A 22,267-nucleotide genomic window follows, 5' to 3' on the forward strand; every position below is an offset into this window, starting at 1 on the left:
TGTAGTTTTCGCCTTGTAACGCTAGGGTTTCTGGCGAGATATTCAGTTAAAACGATACCACCACTTTGCAGAAGTGAGAAACTTGAGCGATTCTGCTACGTGGAAAGTTCAGCTGTACCGCTCACATCTCCGAGTTTGAGCTTCAGGGCTTGCAATTTCACGAGATCGCTGAAATAGACAGAAAATGGTCACGCAAACCTCGCGAGAGATGTTATCGATTATTTCTTACTGATGTCAAGTTTGTTTACTATGATCGCTAACGTTAGTTAGCTAGCCAGTCATGACCCTAGACTTGATGTAATTGATCTTAACCACAGCCATGGACGGGGCAATAGCAATTATTTTGATATCAGTGGCTATGTTCGTAGGATGTTTTATTCTAGGTATGATACCCCTGTTAATCCGACTTTCAGAGGTAAGTCCTTAAAATAGATAATATTTACAACATTGTCCTCTTTAATATCTGTGGGTTTTAATATTTTAACTAACGGACTGCTTTGCTAACTACTCAGACAAGTAGCGATTGAACTTAAAAGCTTCTGGTGGCAGTGGTACGTTTTAACTAATGTTACAATGTAATTCAGTTTGCAGATATTTTTTCTCTATAACATTATCCTTATAATTGGGATCTTTCACGATTTATAGCGGTAACCGAATAAATAACGCCCATGCTGCTTTTGTCGCAAGATATCAATACTTGCATGTACAGATAACCTGGATTGATAGTGTCATGTTATTACATATCGTCTAATGTTTGATCGCTTAGTCATAATGAGTGAGTTCTTGTTAATGTTGTTTTACAGTTGGCCTCAAACACACTTTATATGCACTTGAGTCACCTGTTTTTTTTAAATATACGAACTATTTGCTTTGAATTAGTACTATGTGATTTGTTTCTTCTTCGTAGCAAAAGCTGCAATTTGTCACAGTATTCGGTGCAGGCCTCCTATGTGGCACGGCTCTTGCTGTTATCATTCCAGAAGGGGTGGAGTTGTTGGAGAACTCGTGGAGAGGTAAGGGGGAGTTGAATAGTTCTTTCAAAATCAAATGTCTTTTGAAGAGCAGACGCCTGACACCACTGCTCATCTGTTGTTTGAGGAACAGGCCAGTTGAATACCTTTTTGGGGTAAAGCGTTATTGGGCTACAGATGAGCTTGCCAGGCCAACCCCACTTTATTCCTCGTTGGTGTATTGGGTTGTCAGAAAGGCATAGCGGGTGTAGGGGACAGCAACTTCTAATGACATCAAAGCACTCTGGCAATAAGTCTTCTCATGGTCACCTCCTCAAAGGTGTATTCTTTAAAAAAGTAACTGAAATGCTACACTGTCTCCTTTCTCTAAATATCAAGGAATAGGGATAGCATAGTGAACTTAACTTCGAAATCTAAAGGCTGTATACTCTTGAATTAATCTCTGTTGCTATGAAAAAAAACTTTGGTGAATAAAGCTAGCCTATTATTTAGCATGTGGTATCTTCACATGGTTATAAATGGGTTAGATTGGTTCTTTGGTAGTAAATGTTCTTTTCTCTGCTCTTCCTTCTCCTTTCCTACAGCTTCGGTGTGCTCCAACATGGCACTCAGTGAAAACGCTAGTGAGTCAGGTTCTACCCCAGAGCTGACCAACATGAAAGGCCTGCCTCCCAATTTCTTCATCGGAGTATCCCTGGTGATGGGCTTCACCCTCATGTTTGTGGTGGACCAGATTGGCAGCTACTGCTCCATACATGGCAAGCCACCTCAAGTCACTAACAAGTGACTAATCATCCAAAAAGTTACACCATTTTGGTTCCTCACGTGTTCCATGCATTTCTTTTCCCTTACATGTTGTCCTTGTGTGATTCATTTTTATTTGTGTCTTCATTTTCCCTGAACTGATCTATGTATGAATTTTCTTTTGCTTATATTGTTTTAAACCACCTTTGTGATGTTACTGCAGTTTTTAAATATATTTCATAATTGTGGAATAGCCACCTTCCATTTCCTTTACTCAATTCCTGCCTCTTGTTATACAGAATAAGTCAACTAACTGAATGCTATGGACTTTGTGCTCAATTCTTTCCAGATCCTCGAACAGGCATGTCAAACAGCACAAGCATCACAGCTACCTTAGGACTGGTCATTCATGCAGGAGGTAGGCTACCCAGAGGCTTGACTTCCAGCCACAAAGGCAAAAACTATTTAATAGCGATAAGCAAAATATGTATGATGTTCACATTGTATAATAATTAAAATTCCAGTGACATCTGGCTCTAAGACTAAGGCTCAAATCCAGCACTTATACTCTCATACTTTCAAGTGTTGTGTCTACCGCCACTGAGATACAGAGATGTAGAGCAATAAGATAAGATAAGATCTCATAGCAGATCTAATTTCATAACTGGCCCTGGCTCGTTCTGCCTTCAGCCTACACAAAGGGATAGAGCCCTCTTTTTAACTAGGTCTTAACAAAACATCATCCAAGTACATCTGTTATCTCCAGCTTGAGACACAGAGGAAGAATGTAAGGGGAAGTTGCTTGACAAAACAGCTTTCAATGTAAGAGAGGTTTTGCAATACTTTGTCAATCTGATATCACTGGATGTAATTACAACCTGAGTCACGTATGCCCATGTTGAAAAGCAGTTCTCCGTTGATATAACAAACTGTCTCTATTATTGGTCATTGTTTAGCGGATGGTGTAGCATTGGGTGCGGCTGTGGCATCTTCTCAGGTGTCTGTACAAGTCATTGTCTTCTTTGCAGTCATTTTGCACAAGGTAAGATTTCGTTCATTTAAACACCTTGCAGCATAGCTGAGTTAAAGTCAAGGCTGCTTTTCCTTAGATCCAAATACAAGACAAGATCCATCAACTCAAGGCCTGTCTTTAATAATTATCTGATCAGTGTGTATCAAATTCAACATGTTCCACGGTCCCTCCATATCCTGCTGGCTCAATCATCTGGCTTAAGGTTTTTTTGAAATGTAATATCGAAACCTTGAGAGTCCTTGTTTTGCCTGGTGAAAGGGCATAGCTTTAGCTTTAGCTTGTATTTCATCTTCTCCATTTAAATGTTTTGCAGTTATCTAGTGAGGGTTCAAAATTGTACTCCTAGAAATATACAGTATACTACAACTACTGTATCACTAAACCTCCACATTCACAGTAGGAACTTCAGATGATTATCACAGGATTCACAGAAACTCATGTTGAGGTCACACACTCATCATCCTTGTTCCTTGCCTGACCAGCTATCGGCTAGCGAGCTAAATTATTTCATACTCCCCACCCCAAGCATCTTGGGGTCAGTGTATTACCCCTGTCTCCTTTCCCTTTGCAGTAAACAAAAAAGTTTGGCCAGGGTGACGGCTACTTGTTGATAATACTGTACAGGACTGCCATGGTCCATTTGTAAATACCGTCCAGCACTATGAAAATAAATTAAAGCTCTGTAGTTAATGAAATATGTAATAAATTAAGCATTCCATTTCCCCACAAATTAATAAATATATTAACTGCCATTATTTTAGTCTCTGAAATGGGATTTTAGAGATAAAAAACAACATTCCTGACAGTGTGTGCTTATGAGGCATTTTTGACACTATGTCAAAACTGTTATTTCATAACACACTGTTGCTATTAATAGTTCATCTTTGAATGTTTTAAACATTCAACGTACATATAGCACCTTTAAGGTCATATGTGAGGTGAATCTTGTCTTCTGTTTGCCTTGTTCCCTCAGGCTCCCGCATCTTTTGGACTGGTGTCCTTCCTCATGCATGCAGGTCTCGAGCGTAGGCAGATTCAGAAACATCTGCTGGCTTTTTCAGCTGCAGCCCCTGTCCTGGCCATCAGCACATACTTCATCCTAAATGCTGTAAGAGTCCTTACATCCAAATCGTTTGATTTAGCATGATTTCGTCTCTGTCATATTTCATATTGTGAAAATACTAGCAAATGATGTTCAGTGTCACCATTGAAAGGTGAAAGTGAAGTGGTGTAGTACGACAGTAATTACACTTTGCTACATTGAGATTATGAGCAAAAATAACAAATTCTATGTATTATTGAAATGTTTCATTAATGCTTTGGATATATTCCACTGTTTAGAGTGTTGGGTCGTCTCAGCATCGTGTAAGTGCTACTGGCATTGGAATGCTGTTCTCAGCTGGGACTTTCTTGTATGTTGCAACGGTACATGTACTTCCTGAGATCAGCAGCAGGGGGCAACATCCGTCCAACCATCTCCATCACCATCCAGACACCGGCGCATACCAGCAGGGGGGGCTAGGGATCCTTGAGAGTCTCACTCTCATTATTGGTATTGGACTTCCTGTGCTACTGACCCTTGTACTGCATAATGATTGACACACCCAATCATAATATCGGCAAAGTGTGTATATGATACTTAAACAACAGTAACTTTGCAAAGGTTTGTTTCCCCCTTGAAAAATGATACAGTTCATATAGTGCTGTATAACTGAAAATTGCCTATCTAAACCAACCTACTGTAAATGTTTTATAATGCCTTTGAAGCTGAAAATCACACTTGAATTGTCAGGGCCATATAAACAAGCACAATGGATTAGGTCCGTCAATATTCAGTTAATGTGAATGTTATCTAGAAAACATCCAATGAGGTTTCTTAAACTTTGGTACTGAGGATACTGGAGAGATGCTTAAAGTGAGGAATACACAAAGATAGCCTTTAAATACATAAACCAAAAAACTTGCACTCAGGGATCCATGAATAGGATCTCAGTGGTTATGAAACATTTGTAAATGGTATGAAAAGCTTTTGTACTGGACCTGCTAATTTAAATACTAAAAATATTTTGGTCAGCATGGTTTATTCCTATTGGAATGATATTTATGTTATTATTATGTTGCAGATTAATGTGAAGGCAACATGTCAAAAGCCATTTGATCAGATGAAGTATTATTTATAACTCTGTTTTGACCTGTTCAAATTCTGACCAAAATTGTCATTCAGGAGTTAGAAGAAAAGTTAAGATGTATGTAATTTTGGTTTAACCCAGCATAAGGTCATTTTATGTTATTTCATTCCAAATACCTAGCATGCAAGATGGCTTTTTGCTGAGTGTTTGTTTGAGGGAGAAATGCCTTTCGGTAGTCATAACTAGTAGATTAAGAGTTGTTAAATGCACCTATTTAGCCAATCAAGAGCACAAGTTCAATATAAATATGAATGATGAAACTAGTAGAATTTGAAATGAAAGCTAATACTATAATGTCATTACCACTAAAACCTTACACCTGTGACAATATCCAAGGCTGCCATAACAATAGGCTTCCAGCTCATCCTGATGTTTTGTACATTTACCAAAAAACTAATTCACATAAGGAGCTGTAGAATCACCTTCAGTTTGTTCAGTAATAATAATAGTAATAATAGCTTATGGTTTTGTTGACTCAGAAGACATATTACAAGTGATTCTTTAGAAATGAAGTTAAACCTTTGATAAATGAAACGAAAATGAGATCTATGAGTTTGTATGTATTTGGACCTTGTGCTGTCCAACCATGCCTTTGCCACTTTATCAGTAACTGCGGATTGTGTACATTATTAAATAACAATTGAAATTGTTTTTATTTTTATAAGGCGGGAAAATGTTTAATTTTTATATTTCCAGTTTGTGTTAATGTCCCATTCTGTATAATAACTGAAGCCATTTGAGTTAAGAAACACTGAAATAATATTTCTTTATGATTCTGTTTATTTACATAAGTAGACGTGGACAAATAAATACATAAATATTTCACTCTGTCAAAATAGCACCAGGTAACCTACATACAAAATAATACTTAGAAAATACAAGTTGAAAATACTAATTTCTGTATTAAAAAAGCTACTACAAACCAATACTGAGATAGTAGTCTTTACCTTTGGTTAATGGACCAGACAGCAGTTACACAGATCCGGTAAGTTCAAAACCCTTAGCTATAGTGCCTTGCAAATTATGTATTTCAAGCAATACCCCATTCTTCTTGACAGTAGATTTATGGCAAAAATACTGCTGCATATTTAATTAACTACGATTCATATAAAAAATACATGTAAAAATTATTGTTTAACAACTAAGGGACAACACAAGTAATAGCACTCCTGTTTAAGTTACACATTTAATAAAGCTTTGTTTTTTCTCCAAGTTAAACTCCAGTTTCAATATGGAGTTATTTCTGTTATTCAATGTCTTAATTTTCGCCCCTTTCCACAGTTTTCCAACAGCAAGTTTATGTGTTTAAGTTGGAGGAGACTTGTTTAAGTGTTTAAGAGCTATGACTTTTGTTTAAATGACTAAGTTCTAGGAGTCTTGTTTAAGATTTATGACTTTTGTTTCTGTGTTTAAGTTGTAGGAGTCTTGTTTCTGTGTTTAAGTTGTAGGAGTCTTGTTTGAGTGTTTAGGTTGTAGGAGTCTTGTTTGAGTGTTTAGGTTGTAGGAGTCTTGTTTGAGTGTTTAAGTTGTAGGAGTCTCTTGTTTGAGTGTGGCATGTCTGCTCTGTAGCGCGTGTAGTTGGTGAGAGGGAGCTACTCAGGGTGTCACTCTCACAGCTTTAACCTGCCAAGGCTGGTGAAGAGCTGGGCCTCCAGCGCCATCTTGTTGAAGGAGCGGCTGCAGGTCTGCTCGCGCACAAGCTCCCTCATGTGAAAGGAGGCCTGCGCCACCTTGCGGCCCTCCCTCTGCACTTCCTCGCGCTCCCTCTGCAACCGCTCGCAGCGCTGGTCCTTCATCTCGACGGCCTTCAGCCGCAGCTCCCGCTCGGCCTTCTCCTGCTGCTGCACCTGCTCCCGCAACTGCCGGTGTGAAAGCTCTTTGCGCCGGTTGTCCTGGCGCAGCTGCTTCACCCTGCTGGTGCGCTGCAGCCGTGCCCGCTGCTCGGCCTGCTCCAGCTTCTGCTGGCCCAACTGCGCCAGGACCTTCTTCTCCCGCAGCAGTTGCCGGCTCTGCCAGCCAGCCCGCAGCTGCGCCTGCCGGATCTGCTCATCCTCACGGATGCCACGCTGCTGCAGCTCCTGCAACCGGGCCTGGAGCAGCTGGGTGCGGTTCTGGCCCGATCGCAGCAGCTTCTGCTCCAGCAAGTGCCGCTTGGCCTCCTCCATCGCCTGCATCTGCCCCTGCGCCTCCTTCTGGAACAGCATGTGGTGGAGCTGTTCGCGGCAGTTCTCCTGCTTCAGCCGTCGGCGCTCCCGCCGCTCCTGACACCTCCTGCTGCGCAGAGCACGCTGCTCTTTCCTCTGGGCCAGACGCCACTCCCGCTCCCGCTCCTGCAGCTCCTGGTGATCCTTATCGTGCAGCAGCTGCTCCTGGTAGTGCTTACGCTCATCTGCCTCCTTGCGCACCACCTCCAAACGTTCCCTCCTGCGGCCCTCCTGATCCTCGGCGAGCCTCCTCCAGCGCTCCTCGTGCAGACTCATCTCTTGCTCGCGCTGCCCGGCCTGCTGCTCCTCCTGCCACTCCCGCTGATGCCGCCGTGCCTCCATGTCCTCCTGCCAGTGCCGGATCCTGCGCAGCAGCTCCTTCCTCCTCAGGCGCTCGCTGTTGAGCCGCCTCTCCTCCTCCTGCCTTTGCTCTTCCCGCCGCTGGCGCTCCTCCCAGACACTCAGCTGCAGGCGCGACTGTTCGTCCTCGTGCTTCACGAGCATCAGGGCGGCAATTTTACGGTCCTTCTCTGGCACGGTAATGCTCATCTTCCTCTGGATGTCCCTGGTGAGCCTCTCCAGCTGCCTCTCAGTGGCAGGAGAGTGCCGTAAGTCTCCAAGGCTGAGGCTGCTGCTACCAATCTGACGGCGGGCACTTAGGAGCCTGCCATCGTACGTTGGGGCCAAGCGGTCACCAAAAGCTGTTAAGGAGGAGGTTCTTTCACTGAAACTCACAGACCTCCTACGGCCCAATGTCCCAGAAAACGTACTTTCCAGCTTGTTCTGTGTGTCAGTGGTATTTCTACTCTTAGAATATGTGCTTTGGCTGTCGGTCATATGCTCAAGAACAGTCTCAAGGGCAGAAAACTGTTTTATGGATGCCCCAAAACCCTTACCCTCCTCTATAATCCTCTCTCGCTCCTCTCGACAGAGTCGCAGGAGTCGAACTCTTTCTTTTTCGTGGGTGTCGTACAATATAGTGAGGGCCTCCAACGGCAAGTCCTTGTTTCCCCTCACGAACTCAGAAAGGGACTTGAACAACAGTTCAGCTGGTTTGATGCCCAATTTTACGCATGATTCTAATGAGCGAGGACTAGTTAGTACATATCTGCAGCCTTCTGCTTCAGGTGTGTCAAAGTTATTGAGATCCAAATGAAGCAAAGGGGACGGCGGCTTAATGTCCTCCATGTTGTTGGCTAATTATTAAGGCTAACGTAAGCTAACTGTTTCACTGACCTACCATATGGTTATAATCTAGGTTGTCTGTTTACACTGAGATACTTATCTCTGGCCATGCGTTAACATTAATAATAACTAGGACAAGTTGGTTTATAAACATTTCTTTGTGTACAACTTGCTTAGCCTGAGATAGTTACTTTCGCCGATTTACAATTTACACTCTCGAGGTTAGTGCAACTTACTCAGTCTGTCGCATCTTCTTTCCCCGATCCTCTTACCGGGTTTATGTCCTGTTTGGATACCGTTTCTTTCGTGACCATGGGAAACCACCAACGTGGTTCACCAAGAGTGCCTAACTCATTCAATCTAGATAGCAAGGTCGGTGGAGCGCTCTCTATCGGCGAGGAATAGTCAACGTCAAACTGCAACACTAGTGACATGTAGTTGCAGTTTTACTTCATTAACTGTTCATTAAATGTCATGTTACTATAAAAGCATTTGTGATACGGAAGATAATACAATAATGAATGCGATGAAGCCAATAAAACTTTGATCTGAAATATTGCCCTTACACTAGTAGCAACTTAGTGTTAGCCGAAATGCTGGAACTACTGTACAACTAATTCGCTGCTCGTTTGTACATGTTACTATTCCTGATACTGATGAAATATATGACTGAAACATTACCCTGCTTACCGATCAGCCAGGAAACAGAATGTTGGTCTGACAGGCCTTTTATGGAATCCAGCCTTTCTTACTGATAGACCATAAAAAACACAATATCGGTTATAAAACACCGCTTAACTTTAAACTGGATTATGTTGGGATTTATGTGGAAACAAAACCTGATACTGCGAGAAAGTGTATGGCAGCAGTTAGCCTACATTAAAGGATTCATGTTAAGTGAATAATAGTCTGCATAATAGTCTGTGTTTTCTAGGCTGGTGTGAATTTCACCTACCATGTCTGTATGTAATAGATCATGCTCATCAATAATAAATGCATTATCGTATCACATCCAGATTGGGGCAAAAGCATTCAGTGTCAATACCATTACACACTTTGTGTGTATTCTAATGGTGCAATGTCTTAACCTACAGACATGTATTTGGCCCCTGACATGTTAGAGACGGTACCCGGGGGGACAATGAGGTTGTTGACACATGAAGTATTCAGAATATGCATAAAGCAGAACAGTGTAAATACCTGTCTAACCCGATTATAACAGAGCAGAAAATATGTAAGAAATGTATACAAACACACTGTATTTTTTTCCTTCTTCACAGATTACAATTTGGCAGTTTTTCAAGAATAAACAATACAACAATGGCACCAGAGCAAAACATCGCCATTACATAATTGTATCTGAGCCTTAACTCTTAAACAGACAAGAAACCAAACCTGACTGCACACTGTGCTTTAAAAAAAATTGAGAGCAGTTAGAATGCATACAGACGATAAATAAAATACAGAGTCATTATGTACAGTATACAAAAGCTGTTTTAAAAAAAGGAAGCACAGAAACACTGGTCAAACAAAACTTCAATTACCACAAGATCGATTAAAACCAAATTCATCTAAACATCCAATAAGGCTAAAAATAGAGTTTTCCTTCATGTTGAGACTTTAAAAATGTTTAAGGAACAGGCATTTCAAACAGTTCAAGCACATGCAATATTGAATTATAAACCTGAAGCCTTTGTAACACAAAGTTGACCCAAGTAACTTAATTGGCTTGAAAAGACAGGCAGACGGTCTTTTAAATTTACATTTCAAGTGTAACTGCGTCTGATATTAATAGCTGCATCGTTTGGGCTTATGTTGCTGCACTGACAGTCTAATGAGACACAATTGGCACAAACATCAGTGCAATGCATTTACAAGCTGGTCTAAGGTCATGCTACTCAGCCCTGTTAACTGGCTTTATAACTTGTTAAGCACCTAGAGGTGTTCAACATTCTATAACTAATTCTACGTCACTTGCAGGACTAGTCTACACATAATTCGGCACCTAAATGAAAAAGGGTGTTCTTCACATTCACCACAAATATCTTTTTTGTTTCCAGTTTTCCATAGGACCAGGTTTACAAAGAAGCCGCAGCTCGCAGACACACGGCTGCAACTGGCACAGTTAATGTAGCAGTCCTTCCTACTAGGACAGATAAGCAATATTAATAAAGGGCAGGAAGTGGCGCAGGTGTTCTCTTCGGGTCTGTAACCCCATCCAGACGGGTGTGCTCCTGGCTCTGAGTGACATGACACTGGATAGTAAAAAATAAAAGGAAGCTTCCCCCCCTTCAAAGTCCAGGCCCTCAGCAGGAGGGTTGTGAGAACAGGCATCCCAATGACATGTCAGTCTTTCAGATCATCCCCCGGAAGCCAAAGGACAAACCAGCTCCCAGCGCCAGACCCAGAGACAGGAAGAAGGCCATGATGGCCCCAGCTGTCTCAGCCTCATGCTGAGCCACTTTCCTGAGGGGTAAACAAAATAAGGCATGACACAGCCATTCACCAAGGCTGTCTGATGCAACGGCAACAAATAACTGTTAACCATTTGGGGAAAAAAGGTAAGTTGTGTGGCATCATATGTACATCATATCAAAGTTAGACAGGACATTATGGACTAATAAAAGTTCTGTGTGGCATCATGCTTCAAATTTGAAAGTTCAAAGGTCATTGGGGCAGTTATTTATAACATGTGTACTCACTTTGGACCAAAGCACATGCAAAGACTGGCCAGGTAGCCATTACTGAAGGCGAAGACGATCATGAAGACAATGTACCAGGCATCATTGGAAAAGACCACTGGTAGGTATGCCCTGGGTTGTACATTACACAGGATAAAGAGTGGCACGAAGATCACACGTGCAATCACCAGTATGGGCAGCCACATACTGTCTTTCCCAGGCTAGAGGGAAACAGGAGACAAAAGGAAAACAAATTATTTTAAAATCACCATAAACACAACACAAGCATGTCCGTCCTTGAATTTTGTGTATGTTACTGGTGTATTTGACAAGGTTCAACAATAGAGAGACACTTGTTCAGCACTTTTGTGCCAAAATGTCTCTGGGACAAGACTGTTTTGGGAAAAAATTAAGGGTTGGTGTCTTATATTGGCCTTCTCATCATCAAGGTTTTGGGAGAGAATCCCAGTCTGACCATTTCAACTTTGATATATACAGTTAGCTCTACCTTTCAGCATAAAGATCACATCTACTGCACAAGTGCTTGTTGGAGTCTCCAAGAACCAGACATCTCTGGCATCATCCAACATTCTGAGCCGACCCCTCCTAAAGCCCCCTCAACAAATTTCTCTAATTAGATTTCGCTCAAAGTGCGGGGTTGGGTGAGGTCGGTGGGGGTCATCCACGAGAAAGAGCGTGGTTTAGGGCAGGGAGGTACGAGCTGAGGAGGGGAACAAACTCTCCATTGACAACTATGCATGCCTGTAGTTTAGGGAACATTGGAAGTAAAACACATGATCTTCACACAGCTGGTAGCAGGGGTTATGAGAGGGGAAAGGGGTTCTGGTTTAAAGCATTCCTGCAGGGCTTTGTGTGCACTCGGTTGAACCCAGTCCTCCCCCCTCACCACTATAATTAAATCAATGTCATCATGAAGACAAAATAACTGTATTTTGAAAAGCAAAATGTATGTGTGGTCAGCAATTAATCCACAGAATAGAAGTCTTTGAGCCATGCACACGGGGTGAGCGTAAATGAATCAATCTCTAATCGGGCCAATTAGGCAGCGGAAATAGGCAGCACTATGGACCTACGTGTACATGTGCTTGTGGGAGCGGCCATTAAGTTTCTGCAGGGGCAGAGGACTGTGTGTTGATCGAGTCAAAGGATGACCAGCAGGAGGGAGAGAAAGTTTTTCCTGAGTTGCGGGTACCACGTTTTCCCCTTCAACGTTTGCCATATAAACCTTTATGTTAATGTATCTTTATGTTAATGTATTGTCAACGTCTGACAAATGTGTGTTATTATCTGCAGGAAGAGGCATATTTAAATAACCACGAGGTGAGACACTGCCAACTGAGTATTCCATAATCTTTTTTTTTTGTGTTGTTTTAAAGATCTGTTCTTGAAGGACAGATGAGAGCATGGAAAAATCATGAGTGTTGAAAGGGTTTCTCTTGGGCGTCGTTACTCTGCCTCTCAACCGAAGGACCCCAAAGCAGTGTGGGGGAAATGCCTTTTCATCCACCCAGCAAGCTCATGGAAATAGGAAAGAGTTTCTGAGAACAGATGTTACGTGGGATTCGACCAGAAAAAACAAACGTCTTGCATTCTAGGGGATTTCTAAGAAGCCTTTACATTGTGTCTCTCAAAAGGTGCACACACAAAAACACACACACACACACACACAGAGACACACACACAGACACACACACACCCTTCACTGTCAAGGTTCTCCACTCACCCACATACACACAGCGGTCAGGCTGCGTCCGGCCCAGTCCATCACATTGAAGAGGAGGAAGCAGGACACTGGGATAAAATATGTTTCTGTGGAGGAAAGAAAACAATCTTACAACTGAGGCTGAAATGAAAACAACCAGCAAAGATACACACACCACACACACAGATAAACACAATCCTCACCCCATTCACCAGGATCAGCCACTGTTGTTTTCACGTCCACAGTTACTGCGGGGAACGTGCCGATGGTGACAGTAAAAATGCAGCACACAGACAAAGCCATGACCCAGATCTATAGGTTAGAGACAACACAAACACATTTTTCTACAGGAAGCTATAAAACATATGGCAGAAAAGTATCTGTTCACCGACATGACACTGATATTACTGGACTCCTGTACCATTGGTGCTAGGCCCAAATAGGTCATCATGACCTGCCTAGACTTTATACAGTTAAAAGCATTGTAGCCCTTCAGGTGAACTCCACACTATTCACTCTCTGCGTGGGCTGCCTCGGCTGTGTAGAAACAATCATTCCACTGTACTCCATGGAGTAGGTTGTACCTGCTTGAAGATGCCAAACACAGACACGGTTGGCTTGCTCTCCTCCCCAGTCAGGCTGACCACTGGCCTTTTCTCTTCAGAGCCATCTGGGGGGGGGGGGGGGGGGGGGGAGACAGACGAGACACAACATCAAGATAAACGTCCACAGCTCAAGCCTCAACATGGGGACTGTGACGCCCAGTCTCGATGTGTTGTTGGTGGAGCAGCAGCATCATTACGGTCTAGACTGTGAGAGCACTGACTCTGCCTTCAAAAAAACCACAGGACAGGCAAGAGCAGCACTGTAAACAGCACAGCTAGCACTGGTGGGGGAGGGGATGTGGGGGACCAGAAGCCATACTTCCCAGCGGTTTTTTCCCCCCAATGCTTTTCAATTGAACGCAATCCTTTGGGCTCTTTGGGATAAACCAAGTAAACAATGCTTCAGCTGTTTACCAGTGCTGAACATATTAAGAATCTACTGCCAAGTATACCTTTCTTCAACAGATCCATCTTGTTTTCTTCATCATTAGCAAGCCCACCACTCTCAGCATAGTACTGGAAGAACTCCTGGAGTGGAAACAGGAAAGACTTGTTTCAAAAGAAAACACCCCACCTAACCACACATATCATTAGCATTCTGATGAAGGTATGGATGTAATGGAAGTTAAACGATCCTAATTAAACATCCTAGATCCTCCTTGTAACTCCACTGTGTGCAAACTTGCTCAGCATGCTTTATGGCGTTTACTAGTACAGGAAATGAATGACTCACTGACAGAATACTCATACCATTCTGGGCAGGGCGAGGTAGGAAAAGATGGCCAGCAGGATGACAACACAAGCCGTGATAAAGTACCCAAAGGAACTGTCATTGAGGGCAGAGCCAGCTGCAATTAGATAGAGAGGACACCGATCATAACTCATGTTTCATTCATGCCAGAAGAGCTATATTTACATCCAGAGTTTCTCCCTGTAAACCAGGGGTGTCAAACTCATTTCAGTTAAGGGGCCACATACTGCCCACTTTGATCTCAAGTAGGCCGGACCAGTAAAATCATAGCATAATAACGCATACATAATGACAATATTTCTCTATGTTTAAATCATTGGTGAAGGCTTTTGGATGATAAACCCTATTTTAAGGTCTTTCTAATATATCACAAACATAAAGACATCAGCCCACTGTTTATTGCTCTCCTCCACATATTCCCTCGCCTTGCGACGCGTTTGACGTCTGCAGAGGAGCAGACATCGCATTTACGCTGTTTTTAAAGCCATTACTGGACCAATTAAAAAAGTGACAAAACGTTGGTACTCATAAACTTCCATATTCTTAAGAGACATTCTGATTCACAACACTTGAAATCTATTAAGAAAACAAGTGCAATTTCATATTGCAAAAGAGACTGCAATATGCAGTTGAAGGATGTATCCAAAACATCAAGATAAACAACGAAGTGGACACATCAATAATCGACGCAAAAGCATACAGGTCTCAATCAAAAACATTAGAAACCCTACGATCTCTTCATTAAATGCAACCAGCTCCCCCTTGCATACTAGTCATGTTCTTTCACCGCTGGGTAAGATCTGCATATAATATTTCAAACTAGCTAATTACCTTCAAAGATTCTTTATTATTAGTCTTTATTCCGTCTCTGGCGAGAAAATCTGGGGAGGTATCCATCTAGCATAGCTAGCTAGGGTGGTGACAATCTGTACAGTGCAGTAACGAAGCAGTGTGGAGCAAGGTAGATAGGTGCTGGTAACGTTATTGTTCAAGGGATGTGTGTTCATGGTGCCATTAACAAAATGCTAGAAAGTTTCAAATACAAAAGTTCATAATGGCCTTTTGGGACGTTTTGGTACACATTGATACAGTATTAAGCTCCTTGCAACTAGCTGGCGTTTGCTAGGACAGCTCACCGTGCAATTTTAGACTTAAGATTAACATTTTATTTCAACATTAACACATTTGTTGGAGAGACTAGTTATATACTATTAGTGGTAATAATACTAATTGACATGAACCATAACTGTTCAGGGATGTTCTCTCAACTAGATAGTTAGCTAGATAGCAAAGTTCGCTAGCTAGCTGCTAGCTGCAAGCAGCTTCATTAACTGTTAGTTATGGTTCTCAGTGTAATGTTAGTTTAACAGTGCGGCCCCCAGTGGACTGATTAGGTATTGCAGCGACTTTTGCCATTTATGTCTTTCTTTTCACACTTAGCAAAGTCATCCGACGGGCCGAGCTGGACACCTAGGTGGGCCTGATCCGGCCCGCGGGCCGTATGTTTGACACCCCTGCTGTAAACTGTAACTCTGATTGAAGTGTGGCTGGTTTCATGGAGAAATGAGCTACAACATATGAATGCATTACCATGGCAGTGTTAGTTATGTCACTTTTTTACAATTTGAGTAATACAAAAATAAATAAAAAGTCAAGCCAAGCTTGTTGGAGCAAAATCATGGTGTGCAGTAACCTTGTACTAAAACAACCTTCATCTCCTTATCTGGTGTTGCATTACGTGTAGTAGGTAGCACTTACAGGCCAGGGCACAGATCATGGAGAAAGCAGCAAATGTTCCAGCAAGACCTTGCCCGCTCATGATGGGCGTCGTGTATGCAGCAGGGAGCATTCCAGCCAGGCCGAAGAGACTGCCCTGCAGAACGGCTCCGAATGCTGTGAAGAGGGGGCATGAAAGCATGACAGCAAAAGGGTCTTTAGATGTAAGATCTGTGTGAGGGCGCAGCATAGAATGAGCATAGCAAGGTTCATTCTCTATCAAACACTCCTTCTTCATTTCCCCCCTTCATCAAGGCCTCTTCTCAGTTTGAGTCTCAGCCCAAGGAATGTGAACACCATCAACAAATGAGATTCTCTATTGGGTCAACATGTCCTTTCTCCACCCTTCACAGAGCTAAGCACAACCAGGGCAGTCTGAGCACTGGAGTGTGGCTTGTCTGCAGTAAGAAGGCCTGGCCTGATTAAAGCGGTGGACGGTGGGCCGAGCCAGAGCCATCTGGACGGCATACGGGGTGGCAGAGTACAGCACCTCCGGACACTCACAGTTTATGCAGACGATCTTGATCATGGTGAGCATGAAGAACGGCAGCGGGGCCACGTCCACCTTCACCAGGACGGCCGTCAGCAGGAACACCACCAGGATGACGGAGAGGCAGCCGGAGATGCGCAAAGTCTGGGGGATCCTGACAAAAAGGAGGACACAGAGGGTTGGGAGCAGAACATTCCTGAGGGACTGTTTACACAGGGGAGTGGAGGGAAGATCGAAGATCCCTGGCAATCCTTACCCCATACCCACATATAATTAAAATAAACACAGCCCCCAGAAACACAAGCCTCAAAATGGGATCATGTGGCTTCATATGTATACTCCACTCTCACGCAAACCCACCTGGGCCCACAAACCCTTAACCCCTAGGACAAGTTACACACTGTGACCTATATGGGATCTTCGAGAGATGCAGAGAGGTATGTGATGTTTATAGGAGTAGGTTTAGGGTCAGGGATGCATTCAGGGGAGGGGAAAGGAGGAGATGGCCAGTAAGTGAGATGAGCTGAGTACTAAGCAGGGCTGAAGAGCAGGACACCGAGTCTGTGGGGAGACAGCTGGAATTGGGACAAAGCTGAGATTCTCAGGGAAGTAGGTCTGCTCTTACAGTTAGATAAGAGGACTGATGAGTGGATTTTTGGCATTAAAAGCAGAATAAAATCAATTGATGCAATGGCAAATGTAAAATGTCAAATGGTCAGATGCTTTGAGTGTTAAGTGGACAGTTTTTTTTTTAATGCTGATGTTAATGTTCAGGTCAGAGTTCAGTATGTGGACAGGACAGCAGAGGAGCTCTTGCGTACCTCTGGTGGATGAAGGAGTTGAGGCAGGTGAAGATGAGAAGAGGCACCATAGCACAGAGAGTCATCACATTGCTGAACTTTGCCTGCAGGAAATTGCGGCTGTCTCCCTCCATGGTAACATTCAATGTACCATTACTGTCAACATCAGATTGGTCCTTTAGACGCTCTATGAAATACTTCAAGGAAGAGCAAAGAATGATCAGTTATAGAATTACAATACAATATGGAGATTGAACCACCACCATGGCTTGTTGTGTCTCAGGTGCTTACGGGTCGTTATTGATTTCAACGTAAACTCATCTCTAAAGGTAAGGGAATGACTCTTACCATGGTTGCAGTCATAAAGAAATTCCATGGCAGAAGAGTTCCAAGTCCTAGGATGAAGAATATGATCCAGACAGCATGGTACCTAGTAAGAGTAACAAGAATACATTGTTTCCATAGCATACACACAGTATGGTACTATTGAATACTGTATCTGAATACAATCTCCACTCAAGTGGACATTGGAACAGAAGTGAAGTTGAAAATACTCACTTGTCTTTTGGGGCATTGATTGCGGTCATTTTCGCTTTGTGGTTGGGGTGATTGTACTGCTATTCACTGAAAGGCATCAAATCTGAAACAGAAGAGATTCATTAATCATATGCACTTTCTGACCATAGACACACTTCTTCGTTTGATTTACAGCCCTATCCCACAACTGCTGCCAGCATCGATTCCAAGGAGTCACGGTAGAAAAGGGAGAATTAATATTACTTCAGAGCAAGCTCTGGTCAGTCGGGGACAGAGACGACTCCCCCGCCCACACACACACACACACACACACACACACACACACACACACACAAGAAATTAATCACATTTTTATTTATGTCTAAAATTCCATCCCCTCACTGCCAAACCCAAAGTACCACTAGTCAGCGATACACCAAAAACACAATGTCTTGGGTATTGATTCGACAGGCATGAAAACGCAGTGAGGCAGCGAAGTTAACGAAACCCTCCATGGGCTTATGACTGAAAGCACTGCCGAGGCTTCAAGTGGCTCTGCCAGCCAGATGCAAATGTATTCAAAATCCTTCAAACCGATGAGAAAGGCTTAAGATGAGGCAGTCAAATCTCTGCCTGCACACCAGAGAGCGTACAATCTTCCCATATCCTGAACACCACATCACAGTCAGAACCAATCGGCTCTCAAAAAACTCCCACACATCACTTAAAATTAAAAAGAACATTGCAACACTTCAAGAAAACAGATATCTGGAACTTACTGCTGCAATAGATGTTGTTCCAGAGGCTGTGGCTCCACTGAGACAGATGAAAACTCCTTAGTGTGCACTCCAGATATCCCTAGGCGGCCTCTCAAGTCAGAAGAGACTACTAAGTGAGGGAGCTTAGCCAAGTCAATTTTATAGTTACGAGGTGATCTAGTAGTAAATGCGACCCTCAGAGTGGTCCCTCCTACCCTCACTGTTATACTCGATCTTCTGAAATAACGCCCCTTCTCATGTCATCATAAGCACGATAGCAGATGCTGTGGATCTCCGTCCCGTCCCGTCCTCCCCTGGACATGCAACAGTCAGATGGATGGCTGCCCACTTGAGCGCCGTCAAAACTCTCCTTCAGTGCCAGTACACAACACACACGCAGGCACACAAACTTGTAAACACACACACACACACACACACTCTCTCTCTCCCCTCAGATTTGTGCACTGAACTTACTGTGATCCCACAGAAATGGATGAGATCTTTTGGAAGGGAAGGGAGGGGGACAAAACAAAAGTGTCCACTTAAGCCTGCAGAGCAAGACCAAGAAACGAAAAATAAACAGCCAGACCTCCAAACAAAGCAGCGTCTCTACAAGCCCTATAAGACAAATAACTCAGCTGCGCTGTATACAGTGAATGACCAGGCTGGGCTCCAAGCATCCAAACAATGGCCACCCTGACAGGCACACAGACAAGATCATCCCCATTATGGGGCTTTTATTCACTCTGGAAATGCCCAGCTGCCCAAAAGTTACCCTCAAGATTTTCAACCGCAGGAAAAAGTTGTGGGTAGGAATGAGGTTCAGATACACATGCGCTGAATGCAGTGTTGCCCCACTGCTGAGAACGAAACAACAAAACAGCTGACGGTCATATTGTCTTGATGAAACAGATCCTCTTCCATTTAGAGAAACTTTGGATGTGGGTTTAACATGATGGGACAGATCATGGCATTCCACCCCCTTATGCAGAATACAGTTCTGTCTCTGTGGTAGTTAGATAAATTACTTAACAGTCTTTAATTGGGTTTCCTTAATGAGATTAGGGGTCAATGTAAATTCTCGAGAGGTTGAGCATTCTATGGTTTGTTCAGTGAAGGTAAAATGGTATTTGCTGGCGATTTACTAGCACTCGTTGCAAGATCAATCCCCGCCATCCCCACGGAGTACAAGTACTTGAGTAAGAAAGAATATGCTGTTCTTCCTGGCTGTAGACAAAAGCCAACAATCAGGGTCTAATAGCTCCAGCTCCAAGACACACAAGAGCCCGGAACCACTGCTGATAGCTCCAACACAGACAAAAGGCCAGGAGCCAGGCTTGATGGATCTGGTCTGGTATGTTAAAAAACTGAGAGTGAGGTCTTGAGTTATGGTCTGATACATGAAACTCACCTAAATCTAACAAGTACATGCTTGTTCTCTCTGTTAAGCACTGAAGCTGCCAATATGACCCAACATGCACATCCCTTGTAATGGTAAATATTGTAAGATATTTAAAATATTAAAACACCACAGCAAAGCTTGGAATAACCAGACGTGAATTTACTAGTAATCTGCCGCACAAATGTCACAAAGTTATCTATTCAAAATTTAATTTCATCTCCATGTGAAGGTATTGAGGTATTCTGTTCAGGTCTCGCAAATAGTGGCACTTGTATCCATTTCCGCTACAGTTCATCTGGCCTTCACCTCCCACAAAGGAAGAATTGTAGATTCTACTTAGCCAAACCGAAGATAGATTAAATGCTTCAACCCTTTGGAGAGTGTGGCTGTCCTTACATAACACTTCAGGCTTGGACAATGAAACTGATTTATGCCAGGCAGGGGCCTTAACCATCACTTAACCACACAGTGACAACATCCACACTCTAGATGAGTTACAGTGTCTTTATACTTCACTATTGATGAGACACGGATGCAGTTAGATGAAGAGCCACTGCTTAGACATGAGACACACATTTCAAATGAAAAAAATATAATATTTACGAACACAACTCAAGAGTAATGATTCCAACAAGCATTATCAGGCATATTTAGAAATGTCATACAACATCACCACGATTACAAATACTTTATGGAAAACTTTCTATTCACAGTGAAATCCATTCTCACAGCGAAATAAGGCAGCCAAGGCTCCAATATAATCCTATTATGTTGAGCACTGGCTGGAAATCAAAGTAATGCTAAAGGATATTATGGTAAGGGCATAATAACAGTAAGTACTGTGACAATATGTAAGACACATCAACTCTTATACTGGAATAAATGGATTGGCTCATTTAGTTTCATTTTGGCTCTTTTCAGCCATAGGAAGGCTGCCAGGTCACCACACCAACTGCAACTTCACCATGCGCCTCTCGGGCCATGCGCATGCAAATCCTGTACGATTTAATTACCCTAAACTTTGTTACAACCAATGGAATTTACCCTGATACCCTGCCTCACATGGTTGGAGGAGTCTGATTGGAGGCACTGGGCTCCTGATTGCTGGACTTGGGTCCATTAAACATGCTGCCTCTCTCTGTGCCAGAAGACTGCTCCTCTGTATAGCAGTACCCTACTCTGCCCTCCTGATAAACAACTGCCAGTAAGGCCTTATACTTCCACTCTTTACATTGCAGGGGAAAACACAAGGTCCTTTACGGCCTTTCAAGATGGCACAAGAGATATTTTTTTCATACCATTAGAGACACAATAAAACTAAACTGATCCTTAGTGACAGGAGCTGCTGGCTCATATGGCCGATATCATTAAAGGTGCAGTGTGTAGGATATAGTGGCATCTAGTGGTAGGTTGCAGATTGCAACCAATTGAATACCCCTCCCTCACCCCTTCTTTTTCCAAGCGTGTTAGAGAATCTACTGTGAAAGGTGCCAGTAGCTATTTCCAAAACAATATCATCTACAATCACATCGAGTAACCATAATGTCAAGTGATGAGGTTATGTTATGATAGATGCTTAGAAATTGCACTTAGTTATTTGGTCTGTAAAACTTAATTGTGAAGTTTGGCTGTGTCAGTTGTTGGCCGAAACAAACCAAAGCTTTTATATTTAACAATGCACTTTTTGGCAATAATTTCAGCAGCTGAGGGCTGATCTTTGTAACGTCACCGGGTCTTTTTGGTCAAAATAACAAAGAAAAATTCTAGTTTTGGCACATAAGTTACAATCCTGGTAGCAATTGTCAAGATTGCAATGCAGAAAAAGGTTACTGCCCATGGCCATGATCTGGCTAAAGCTATCTAACAACACATTACATTTAGATTGGAAGGTTAAATTACCAGTCTAGCAGAAGACTGGAAACTTAGGTCATCACTCTGAAAAATCAAAATCAATGACAAGCTGCTCCTATGTAGATATGAAGGGCCCGTTCTAGGATAATGAAACCACAACAATTTTACTAACGATTTGTATTCTCACAAAAACAATTATGTATACTATATTCCATGTCTGCTGACACACTGACCTTTAAGAAACAAAGTAGACAGCCTTGAAAAAAGAAACAAGGTAATGGTATAGAAAATCTGAATCTTGACCTCAGCACAAGATCTAAATGAACGTAGATATTATTAAGCACTGGCACATTCCCAGACAGTAATCTCTAGCTCACAGAGGCAGCATTAGTGAGGTAACCTTGAGGAAACTATATTCTCCCTGTTAAACTTCATTGTTTCTCAATGGGAAGGTGAACCAGTTCAGGTGCTTGTAAAACCCTTCATAGGAGGATAATTCTGACATTCTTATGAAGAAAGGGCTTTCTCAGCCTAATAAGTGGTGGGCAAAAACCTCACTTGAGGTTATTTTAGGCCAGTTTTGTTTGT

At 42.7% G+C, this 22,267-nt stretch overlaps 3 protein-coding genes across 6 annotated transcripts in view; 1 reads left to right on the top strand and 2 right to left on the bottom strand.

Annotated features, from left to right (window-relative positions):
* The first annotated feature begins 149 nt into the window (after positions 1-149).
* LOC308373734 (zinc transporter ZIP9) lies at positions 150-6,029 on the top strand. The gene is made up of 7 exons (XM_080849364.1): positions 150-415; positions 908-1,013; positions 1,556-1,729; positions 2,065-2,133; positions 2,672-2,757; positions 3,722-3,856; positions 4,090-6,029. The coding sequence occupies exons 1-7, from the start codon at positions 320-322 to the stop codon at positions 4,345-4,347; spliced, it is 924 nt and encodes a 307-aa protein (XP_080705490.1). The 5' UTR covers positions 150-319; the 3' UTR covers positions 4,348-6,029.
* Positions 6,030-6,547: 518 nt separating this feature from the next.
* Positions 6,548-8,329, bottom strand: LOC308373578 (coiled-coil domain-containing protein 177; the record flags this gene model as incomplete). The annotated part of the gene is made up of 1 exon (XM_080849149.1): positions 6,548-8,329. One exon carries the CDS (start codon positions 8,327-8,329, stop codon positions 6,548-6,550), a length of 1,782 nt encoding a protein of 593 aa, XP_080705275.1.
* A 1,239-nt stretch (positions 8,330-9,568) lies between these two features.
* slc29a1a (solute carrier family 29 member 1a) overlaps positions 9,569-22,267 on the bottom strand; it is a 37,493-nt gene continuing 24,794 nt past the window's right edge. For 3 of the 4 annotated variants that reach the window (XM_080849440.1, XM_080849443.1, XM_080849442.1), the window contains exons 2-13: positions 17,711-17,792; positions 17,501-17,582; positions 17,174-17,349; positions 16,367-16,506; positions 15,845-15,979; positions 14,086-14,183; positions 13,788-13,863; positions 13,315-13,400; positions 12,934-13,042; positions 12,752-12,837; positions 11,029-11,228; positions 9,569-10,792 (exon numbers count right to left, since the gene is read on the bottom strand). In XM_080849440.1, the coding sequence (XP_080705566.1) occupies positions 10,681-10,792; positions 11,029-11,228; positions 12,752-12,837; positions 12,934-13,042; positions 13,315-13,400; positions 13,788-13,863; positions 14,086-14,183; positions 15,845-15,979; positions 16,367-16,506; positions 17,174-17,349; positions 17,501-17,582; positions 17,711-17,739 (1,329 nt within the window). In that variant the 5' untranslated portion in view covers positions 17,740-17,792 and the 3' untranslated portion in view covers positions 9,569-10,680. Of the gene's footprint in view, positions 10,793-11,028; positions 11,229-12,751; positions 12,838-12,933; positions 13,043-13,314; positions 13,401-13,787; positions 13,864-14,085; positions 14,184-15,844; positions 15,980-16,366; positions 16,507-17,173; positions 17,350-17,500; positions 17,583-17,710; positions 17,793-18,447; positions 19,012-22,267 lie in introns of those variants that run through there. The other variant, XM_080849441.1, reaches the window with a different exon arrangement.

The sequence above is a fragment of the Sprattus sprattus genome (assembly GCF_963457725.1).
Source record: "Sprattus sprattus genome assembly, chromosome: 12".
Classification (NCBI taxonomy): Eukaryota; Metazoa; Chordata; class Actinopteri; order Clupeiformes; family Clupeidae; genus Sprattus; species Sprattus sprattus.